Source organism: Hippopotamus amphibius, chromosome 13 (genome assembly GCF_030028045.1).
Source record: "Hippopotamus amphibius kiboko isolate mHipAmp2 chromosome 13, mHipAmp2.hap2, whole genome shotgun sequence".
NCBI lineage: Eukaryota > Metazoa > Chordata > Mammalia > Artiodactyla > Hippopotamidae > Hippopotamus > Hippopotamus amphibius.
The window spans coordinates 65,185,135-65,195,833 of record NC_080198.1 but is presented as its reverse complement, the minus strand read 5'-3'; the positions used below and the strand labels follow the sequence as shown (position 1 = coordinate 65,195,833).

The 10,699-nt window shown below is 44.8% G+C and overlaps 1 protein-coding gene across 4 annotated transcripts; it reads left to right on the top strand.

The window, feature by feature from the left end:
- Positions 1 to 272: 272 nt before the first annotated feature.
- On the top strand, positions 273 to 7,130 carry SPRY1 (sprouty RTK signaling antagonist 1). 4 transcript variants are annotated; one of them, XM_057706163.1, is made up of 3 exons: positions 273 to 444; positions 1,194 to 1,407; positions 4,909 to 7,130. In XM_057706163.1, the coding sequence occupies exon 3, from the start codon at positions 4,964 to 4,966 to the stop codon at positions 5,921 to 5,923; it is 960 nt and encodes a 319-aa protein (XP_057562146.1). In that variant the 5' UTR covers positions 273 to 444; positions 1,194 to 1,407; positions 4,909 to 4,963; the 3' UTR covers positions 5,924 to 7,130. The 4 variants fall into 4 exon arrangements, with proteins under 4 accessions (XP_057562146.1, XP_057562145.1, XP_057562148.1 ...); XM_057706162.1 differs by lacking the exons at positions 273 to 444; positions 1,194 to 1,407 and adding an exon at positions 1,967 to 2,095; XM_057706165.1 differs by lacking the exons at positions 273 to 444; positions 1,194 to 1,407 and adding an exon at positions 2,272 to 2,381.
- The last annotated feature ends 3,569 nt before the right edge of the window (positions 7,131 to 10,699 follow it).

Here is a 10,699-nt window from a genome sequence, read left to right as displayed (position 1 = left end):
GGTAGAGTCCGCCAATTCTTTTACTGAAATCCATAACTAAAGACTGCTAACTAATAAAGGTATTTTTTTTATGACAAACAGCATTTTCGGGATTTTTAGAGGCAATCCACATTTTTAGAGGATGTTTTTTACGGGAGTGTACAGGGCAACATTTCCAAGTGGGTGCTCACAAACGAAAGAGGAAACGACTGTTGGGAAAATCCTGCTCCAGGTTTTCAGACAGCCCGCATGATTGACACATGATATCACTGGAGGCGTGTCCTGGAATGGAGGTGGAGGTGGAGGCGACAGGCTGAAATTCTGCGGAGCCGGAGTGGGATTGCTCTGTAAGGCACGCAGTGGTTTGCAGAGTGATAGCAGCAGACAGAACTCCCTGCCCTGGATAAGGAACAGCTACAGTCGCTGCAAATGTGCCTGAAAAGCAATTTCCAATCTTTGCGTTAGGTAAGAACTGTTTCCTTCCTTTCCTTCCGTAGACATTTTAGGAAAGATCAGGTGAGAAATGTTGGCTTTTGCAGGGAACTGTTTATTGCTTTGAACTCCCTTTAGATCTGAGATTACTGGTTGCATTTCCAATTACCATTAGCATTCCCACTGCTAAAACTAATGCTCTTAAAGTAAATGCTACCACTAAAAGAAAAAGCAGGGTCCCTTTCCATTCCCCCCTCCCCCCCCCCACCCCGTAACCGAACAGTAACAAGTTTAAAGTCTGAAACGGTCGGATGTGTGAAAAACTGGGTGGTTTATGCCGAAGAGGGGGTGGCACTCGGTGTGTGGACCAAACGCATGTTTGTGGAGGCATTGTTGGCGACCGAATCCCGAGAAGCAATTGTTTAAAACCTGAATTTCCCGTCTCTGGGTATTGATTTCCAATGCGCACAGGCGTCGCTTGAACGTTGTTTGAACTCCTGGGCATTCCAAGGGGCAAAAGCACTTCGGCAAAAACGTGCAAGACTGCATGTTGCTTTGGTTCGCTGCTGACACGCCGACGGTGCGCCCGCCTGTCAATCAGCGGGAGCAGCAACAGCCAGCACATGGCAGCGGGTGCGGGCGGCGGGCGAGCTGGCCGGCGGCCCGCTCCGCTCCTCTCTCCGCCCGCGCGGCGGAGCGCGCTGCGCCTCCAAGTGCCCGGAAAGAAAGGGAAATTAACGCTTTTTTTTTTGTTTTGTTTTTAAATCTCTAATCTTCTGTAGCAGGCATTTCGGCCGTGGAACAGGAGGGTCGCAGGACTGGGAGTGAGCGCTGCCCGGGAGAGGCTGACTGCCAGGACCGGAGTTCCCGGGGACGCCGTGCCCCCACTTGCCCGGCGTGCGGGATCGGGAAGGTGCCAAGGGACTGCGCCCCGCCTCTTCCCCGCAGGAGAACCCCCAAACCTCGCTCCCTTCACCACCACCCCTCAAAAAGCGGGTAAAAAAAAAAAAAAATCCCCCCCACCCCCTCCACCCACCGGGAGCGGCGGCTCGGTCTCGCTGGCGTGTGCTCCCTGTTGCCTGCGCGTCTCCGTGACCCGCCCGCGGCCGCCGGTTCGAGCCCCGTCCCGGGCGCCGCGGAGTCTCAAACGTCCCTGACGTGGATTTTCACGCGTCAGGAGGCCGCCACTCCCGCCTTTCCCGCGAGGAGCGACTGGAACCCGAGAAAAGAAGCCTGGTCCGAGCACAGCGGCGGGTCTGTGGGCCCATCACGCACTCTTAACCCCGCCGCTCCCCACCTCGCTTCCCGGAGAGACCCGGAGAGTCCTCCTGAAGGGAATTTTCCCCCTGGCTTCTGGAAGGGGGCTGCAGGAGAAGAGCCCCGGAGGTGGATGTTACTGAGCTGCGCGGCGCACGCGAGCCGTGAGAGGTCGGCGCCGGGCCGCGCGGAGTCTCCGGAGGATTGTGCCCCGCAGCCGGAAGGGGGCCGCGGGGAGCGCTCCTGCCAGGCGGCGGCGGCGGCGGCGGCGGCGGGGGCGGTGGAGGCCGTGGGCCGGCCGGCCGCAGCTCGGGCCATGCCTCCCCGTCCTCCTCGCCGCGGTTGATGCGGTGCGTGCGCGCCGCCGCCCGCACCGGGACCCGGGCCGGCTTGCACGGCTTGGCCCCCCGCCCCCGCTTCGGCCTAGGTGAGTGTGGGGCGGCGACTCTGCAGCAGCGGGGGCGGCAGGCGCGCGGGCCGGGGCCGGGGCCGGGCGGCAGGTGCGGGCCGGGAGCAGCCGCGTGGGGGCCGGGAGCGCGCCAGGGGAGAGAGACAGGGGCGGCCCCCTCCCGCGGCGCGGCCCTCCCGCCGGGACGCTCGGAGCTCGGAGCCCGGGCGGGTGACCTTCCGCCTCCGCACGGGACGGCGAGCGGGGCCCGCGGTCCTCAGCCGCCTGCAGCGGTGGCGCCGTGACCCGGGCCGTCCTCTCGGAGGTACCCTCCACGCGAAGGACGCGTTCAGGAGGCTTTGAGGGGGTTGGGGTGGGGGGCCCGCTGAGCTGCTCGGCGGGTGCCGGCGGCGGGCTTTCTGGGTCGGAGGCTCCCTGGGACCCGGGCCGGGGCCGGGAACGGCGTGCGCGCGCGCGCGAGTGCGGGAGCAGACCCCCAGTTGGCCGGCGACCCCCTGGGCTGAGCCCGAGCGCGCCCGAGCGAGCAGCCGCTTTATCCTGGTCGCGAGAGCGGCGGAGCGGCGAGGGGAGGGGAGAGGGCACTGCCACTTTAAAAGCGGGGAAGTCCGCCCTCCTGAGGTAATGGTAACCTCAGCCTCCCCCCCTCCTCCTGCCCGCGAGAGAGAGAGAGAGAGAGGGAGCGAGAGAGAAAACTTGTTTTCATTCATAACTTTTTCCTTTTCCTTCCCCTCCGTCAACTATTTATTCCGCGCTCGTCTCCGCGCGGATTGCAGAGGGCGCAGCTCCACCGCGGGAAGCGGCGATGTGGCGACGCCGCTCGGCCGCCCCTGCCCCCGGCCCGCTGCGCCCCGGCTCTTTAGGAATCCGGCTTCTCCTTTAAAGTGTAGACAGATATTTATTTATAACCCTCCCTGCCGTGGGCTTAGCTTTTTTGGCGCCCGCGTTCGCTCTGAAGGCTCTTCCCGATTTGTAAGCATCTCTTGGTGGCAGACGCCAAAAGGTTTGGAAATCCACGGTGCTCCTTAGGATGTGATGGGATTGTCCGAAAAGGTATTCGACTGCGATTCGGGGGTTTCTTGGGGAAGAGAGTCGGCCGAGAGCGTGTTTGGGGGCTAGGTCGAGGACTGTCACTGCTGGAGAAGGGTGGCTGACTCTCTCTGCTTTTTCTTTTCATCTGGTAGTCTCCTTCCACGGCCAGCATGAACTTTGTTAGAGCTAGCATTTAAAACTTAGATTAACATCGCGCCTGGTGGTTTTTTTTTTTTATCCTCTTTAAATCCACGGTTTTTTCTTTCGCGTGGAATCTAATTTACTACTTTTAGATACTCTGCTTTAAAAGCACCGGATTAAAAAGTGCTTTGCGAGGAGGAATGATACTGTGCAGAGTAACGATGGAATCTTTGTAACAGCCCTTAAGGACTCCAGGACTAAACCTAGCAGGTTGTGAGTGTGTTTTCCTCGTGTAGAGAGACGGTCGAAGAAAGTAGGAACTTGAGGACCTGAGTTGGGAGAATGAGGGAGGGAAACGCCAAGAAGATAACATGTAAGACTTAGTCCAGGGACATTCAGTGAAGTTAATAGAAGAAATGGACTTCTTTCCGCCTTATTCCTTAAGCTGATGTGTTTTGGCTCAAGGCAGTAGTGGAGAATGGGCATTTTTTTTCTTTTCATTCTTGAATTGGATCAAATCTGCAGACTTCGGGAGGAACTTGTGTGAAAATATTCTAGTTCAGCATTGACTGAAAACAGAAACGTTTCTATGTTTGATAGTTTGTCTTATGAAGAATACATTATAAATTAGAAATAATTTAGTATTAGTATGGAAACACATGCTTATTTTTATCAGGATGTTACTGTACTTTATTACAAGAAGCACATTGATTCAGAGTTGGCAGTGCTTTTGAAAATCAAGATCTGGCATGTAAATACAGATTTTTAAATTAGAGGAAATACAGATAATTAAAATGGCCAGGATTTCCCCATACTACTTTAAAGGCCTAACACAGTTTTGTGTGAAAATTATCTCGTTATGTGAGTGAGCCCTTATTTAAACTTAAAAAGAAGATCCTTTCATGATTTCAAATGTGAGTACTCTCAGTATTCACAGAACTGTATATTGAGTTTTGTGTGTGTGTTTTAGAGGCTATAAAACACCAAGAACTGCTGTATTTGTCTACATCCACTTTTGCATCTTGTACGTTAATAATGAGCTAGCTTTAAAATTCTGGTTTTTACTGAAAATGACCTCTTATTTTGAGATTCCATTTTAGTTTGGAATCTTAGTTTTTTTTTAATGCATGAAGTATACCTTGACTAATTTCCTCACCATTAATCCGATGTTTATAACAGCAAACAAATAACAAAAGGTAACAGCGCCAGAGCCATTCTTAATTTTTTTTAAGTGGATATCTTCCTTTATGAAAACCACCCATGAACTGATACTGAGCTCTCTTTAGGTGAGAGCTGTTTATTAGTGCTTATACTCAATATTCCCCACAAGGGCATAGTCCATTTTAATTGTTTGTTAGATTCACAAACAGGAAGACATTACTTCTTGACTCTGCTTTTTAAAAGTTGAAAACACTTCTAATTCTTATGGCCTGGGGTCTCTTGCTTACATTCTTCTTCTATGATGTGGTCCTTGGCCTCTCTTAGAATTGAACTCTGGCCAGGACCCCAGCATCATTGTAATCTGCTGATGGGGGAGATCATTACCAGGTGGTTTAGGCAATTTTGTGACTTGACAGGATTTCTCATCTCCCCCTCTCCCCCAAATGCTTCTCATCATTTATTTTTTCTCTCTGTTTTTCTCATCTTTGATTTTCTTTTAGGATTTCAGATGCATGCCAGGTTTCCACTGATTGCCAGAATTCAAGATCACTACACATGGATCCCCAAAATCAACATGGCAGTGGCAGTTCATTAGTTGTGATCCAGCAGCCTGCTTTGGATAACCGTCAGAGGTTAGACTATGAGAGAGAGATTCAGCCTGCTCCTATTTTGTCCTTAGACCAGATCAAGGCCATCAGAGGCAGCAATGAATACACAGAAGGGCCATCAGTGGTGAAAAGACCTGCTCCTCGAACAGCACCACGACAAGAAAAGCATGAAAGGACTCATGAAATCATACCAATTAATGTGAATAATAACTATGAGCATAGACCTCCCAGCCACCTGGGACATGCAGGACTCTCGAATAATGCCAGAGGCCCCATATTGAGCAGATCAACCAGCACCGGAAGTGCAGCCAGTTCTGGGAGCAACAGCAGTGCCTCTTCTGAGCAGGGGCTGTTAGGAAGGTCACCGCCAACCCGACCAGTCCCTGGTCATAGGTCTGAAAGGGCAATCCGGACCCAGCCCAAGCAGCTGATTGTGGATGATTTAAAGGGTTCCTTGAAAGAGGACCTGACACAGCACAAGTTCATTTGTGAACAGTGTGGGAAGTGCAAGTGTGGAGAATGCACAGCTCCCAGGACCCTGCCATCCTGTTTGGCCTGTAACCGGCAGTGCCTTTGCTCTGCTGAGAGCATGGTGGAATACGGAACCTGCATGTGCTTGGTCAAGGGCATCTTTTACCACTGCTCCAATGACGATGAAGGGGATTCTTACTCGGATAATCCTTGCTCCTGTTCACAGTCACACTGCTGCTCTAGGTACCTGTGTATGGGAGCCATGTCTCTGTTCTTACCTTGCTTACTCTGCTATCCTCCTGCTAAGGGATGCCTGAAGCTGTGCAGGGGGTGTTATGACTGGATCCATCGCCCAGGGTGCAGATGTAAGAACTCCAACACTGTCTATTGTAAGCTGGAGAGCTGCCCCTCCCGGAGTCAGGGTAAACCATCATGATTTTTGGAGGTGGGTTCGACCTCCTGAACTTCTGGCTTTCAAGCTGTGGCTGTTAAAAAAAAGATCCTGTTAGATAACTGGTTTTATTTCCTTTGCAGTTTTTCCCTGTTTCCCACCTTCTCTCCCCCTCTTCCCAAGGTGTGACTCATGGATTTTACTCTTCTCTAATGGATGATCTTCAGTAAGAGTGAACTGTGAAACTGCACCTGGCTCCCCCTTATGACAAGAGCCTCTGCCATCCACTCGAGAGGGTGTTGAGAGCCAGTGGGCTTTTGTGCAGCCTTTTTGTTCTGCAAGTAACTTTCCAAAGTTGTACACATGAACATACCCACACACACCCAGACTGCAGTGATTGAGAGCTGTTTTTGATTGGGTATGCTGGGAGCAGGGAAATTGGTTTTTAAAGAAGCAACCGTTTAATTGCTTAAATAAGCTATGTATTAAATCAGTCTCCAGTTAGGGCTGTCTTCATAGCATTGGACCCTTAAGCAGCATGGAGGATATGTTTTTGTTATAAGATTAAAATTCTCCTTTAACCACTGCCCTCTCCTTCTTGCCCCTCAGCGTTCTCACCCCTCAGTTTTGGCATTATCTTATTCTAGAGATGCCCCCCCGCCCCCGCCCCGTGTAATTTTAGGTTTGCTTTACAATGTAAATCTTCACATTGGAGATATATTGGCTATACCTTGCTCATCCTTATTCAAGCTTTCATGTTTGTGAAGGACTCGACTCCCTTCCTTCTGTACCCCACACTTTTCACCAAATTACTCTTGTCATGGAGGGCACTTGGATAACTGAAGTTGATATTTATAGCTGATCAATCTATAGAGGTCACAGAACTATGCTGCCTAAAGTGATCTTGGCTCCTGAATGGTTTTTGGCCCCTTGGTTAGTTAACAGCTGAGTAGTCCTAATCTTTTCTGTTTTCATTGCCTTAACCACAAATTGTGGTGCTTTTTGTATATTTTATGTATAAATCACAAAGTTGAATTCTGACTATTTTTAAGACAAAAGTCTGTTAAACTTTTTTATTGTAAAGAATATTTATTATGCGAATCTCTATTATTTTATGATATTTATTGCAAAAGACTGTTGAAATGTACTCATGACTGAATATAACAAAATATCAATACGTAACGGAAAATAAGGTGACACGAAGAAAGTACCTATGTTAACTATAATGCAGAAAATATATTAATTAATGAAACTGTCTCTTGATTTCTTCATTTATTAGCCTGTATTATTGTGGTGATTTTTGTCATTTGCTTTGACTCTTTTTCTTCATGCATAGCCATTTTCTTTCTTTCCCTTAACATACCAACTCTAGATGGAAGTGAGCTCAAATTTTGAAGTAGACGTTTCCTGGAAAATGCATTAATCAGAGATTTTGTAATCCAAATTCTGTGTCAACAAATGCCATAGTGAATCACTCTACAAAGTGAAAAAAATTTTTTGTAATTAATATTAACAATTCCTCCCTTCTTCGGCTATTTTGTAAGCAAGGGGGTTTGTGGATATCATAGTTTCTTGGAATGGGACATATTTGTAAGTTTTTAAAAATGTTTATCGTAACTCTCTTGGATTAGTCAGAAATTAGTTTTCATTAGCAAAACTTAAAGAACTTAGTTATGTAGGCATGCTAGGAGTCTGGCACTGTCACTTTACTAAAACATTCTAGAAGTTAAGAGTGCACCAAGGGAATAGTTAACATTATGAAAGATGTTTTTAAAAACATTCCAGTCCTTACCTTTTCATTTCCTTTAACGTCTTTAATGTGACATGATCAAATAACATTTTGTCATGTCTTGTGGAGTAAGAAATCTGAGGTCCTGAAACTTTATATAAAAAAGTAAATATTTTTAGTTTTTAGTCTGCTGAAGTCACAGCATAGAGTCTTTGGGTCTGATGAAATTTTTGTTCATGTGAACCCTCAGACTCAGTTTCACTAACTCCTCCCTGTGTCTAAGTGATAGTGTCAAACCTGAATAGTCTGCATTTGAGAATAAGATGTTGACATAATATGAACCCAGGATTTAGGCTGTTAAAACTCGTATCCAGCTTTTTTGTTTTGGTTGTTGTCTCTTACATGATTTGGCTACTAGTTTTAGAGTATTTATTCTTTGTAAATAGGCTTTGATTTTGTTTTAATCAGACAAGACATAAGTGATAGTAACTTGTTTTAATGCTTTTCCATCAAGCCACTATAGCTATTAGTTGGCATTGTGACATTTGGTATAATCAAGTATTTTCTCTATGCTCTGAAAGCAGGAATTTTTTTTTAAGTGAGTATTTGCGTTTTGGAGGCCGTTTCGTAATCTACAGTATTTCAAGATGTGAATTTATTTCCTCTTGTACTCAAGATATGTGATGATATCACTGGTCCCTTAATATTGATCCCTTAGTATTTCATTGAAGTTTGGCTGCTTAATGAAGTGTATAAACAGACTCCCTGAAAATACCCTGTACCTTTTTTGTGTTATTTAGAGCCTTGGTATAATTAGGAATTGGTATAAGCTGTCTGTAGCTATACTAACCAGACTAAGAAGCTATAGCTTTTACTGAAAGAAATTTATAACTTTTATGAGAAATGAGGTATGCTGTGGAGTTTTAACTTCTGGCTATATGGGGAATACATTAAAATTACACTATTAAGATGGTAGTCTGCTGCTGCTAGGGTTCTATATGTACTCTGGCATAACGTCAGACCCGTATTTGGAAGTAGCAGTAGGTTAGAGGTTCAGACATCTAAACGTGCTGGTCAGGTGCAAAGCATAAACACTTTGATTCAAAACTTCCTCTTTTGTGATGGTTTAAACCTAGAAGGAAAAAATATTAGGGTGTGTCTTCATGAATGCTTATGAGTTCTGTGCTTTTTTGACCAAATACTGAGGATCATTTTAAAGTGCTAAGGCTTTGAGAGCATCAGCAAAGCTGAAATTTCTTATAATGCCACTGCCATTTATTCGATACTGCTAAGTGAAAAATACCGAATACATGGGTTAACCTTTCCTTTTTTTATTCCACAATTTTGTTCCTCTTCCTCAACTACTACAGCTTGACAGGATGAATATTTTTGTTAAATAGTTCCTTTCCAGCATATTTTCTCAATGCCATTCTTTTCATTCCAAGTTTTATTTAGATAATTTAATTGTGAATAAAACCAATACAGGATTTCTGTAATTGAGTAGTGTCCTGTCAACAGTTTATAAAATGTAACGCAGCAGAAAAATGGAATGTGAAAAAGTAGATATGCTTCTTTTTGTGAAGGCCTAAGGTGAATCCTTAAATTATAGTCTTATAATTATTATATGGTTTTCAAAATCCAGACCATAGAACATTCCAGTTATGACTAAGAAAAATAAAAATTAAAAAAATGGTTTTTAAAGTGAAAGGAAATGAGTTAGAAACTAATCATGTTTTTCTCCTAAAGTTAGGATTCATTTCCAGAAGATTGATTTTGACATTGTCTCCTTTTACTAAATCTTTCCTTTTTTTTTTTTGTTCAGTGATGTATTTCATGGCAGTTTTATGTATAATCTTTAGCGAAAAAGTACAATCCCATTTTAAATATTGAAATATGGAAACAAACAGAAAAGGAAGTGTCTGGACAGTTCTCATCTTAATCTCTGCCCCACTTCCCACTACATATATATATATATATATATATATATATATATATATATATATATCAAGAGAGAGCTTGGCGTCATTTTTTAAACATCTTGAAAACAAAACTTTAAATTCCCCTTTTGGCCAATTGACAGTTGGAGGACTGCTTTTTCCATTATTTCACTCATTAGATAAGATAGCCATGTACTTAACTGACAAGTTATTGATTCTTCTCATATTCTCTCAGACTATTTACCAAGCCATTTTGCTACATTTATTGAACCCCTCCTATGTGCATTATTCCATATGCAGAAGAATTCTAGAGCTGGAAATAGATATCAGAATATACTTGCTTTATGTTTCTCAACCATGTATGAAAGTAAGTAGGTCACTCGTTAGAAAGTTAAAGATCAGAGGTCTGTGTCATAGCTCAGACCTACTCTGTCAAAAGAATCTCCAGGGGAGAAGCTTGATATTCTTAATTTCAAAAAGCTTCTTGGGTGATTTTATCAGGCGAGGAGGATTCACATTTTTAGCTTGAGGTCTTCATTTTGAGAATGTTAGGAACAGAGGCCGGGCGTGAGAAATGTTCCTGATAGCTCGCCGAAAACCAGGACTCTTCAGATACAGGATTCTCTTCATTTCTTGGTGGCAAGCCTGTTGCCTTTACGCTGCACGTTAGCCTTTACCATTTCATTCTTTTTATCAGAATGTGTTTCCTTCATAATTAATATATTTGACCATAATTTAGCAAATGGAATGTTTTTCCACATATATTATTTGCACTTAGCTATCAGGGATAAGTAGCAAATGACTTCATTGCCATGATTATTTTTCATATGTTATGATTAAAGTTAACAACTTCACTTGAAAACTGAGCACGTGTGCTTCCTCTGGCCAGGTTTATGTTGGTAATAATGGAACAAATTGATTTGATCAGTTTCTAAAAGGTAATAGTAACTTGGTTTCTAGATTTAAGAACTTGTGTGATGGCACATCTTACCATTATTCTGGTTGTTTCAGGATTACAGTGATTAAAAAGCAGATTTAAACGTTCTGTTTTGTACTATTTCAAGATTGGTGTTAAAGTCAGATATTTGAATCATACTAGGTACGGCAATAACTAACAGCAAAAACCATCAGAGAACCTAGAACTGTTTTGAACTG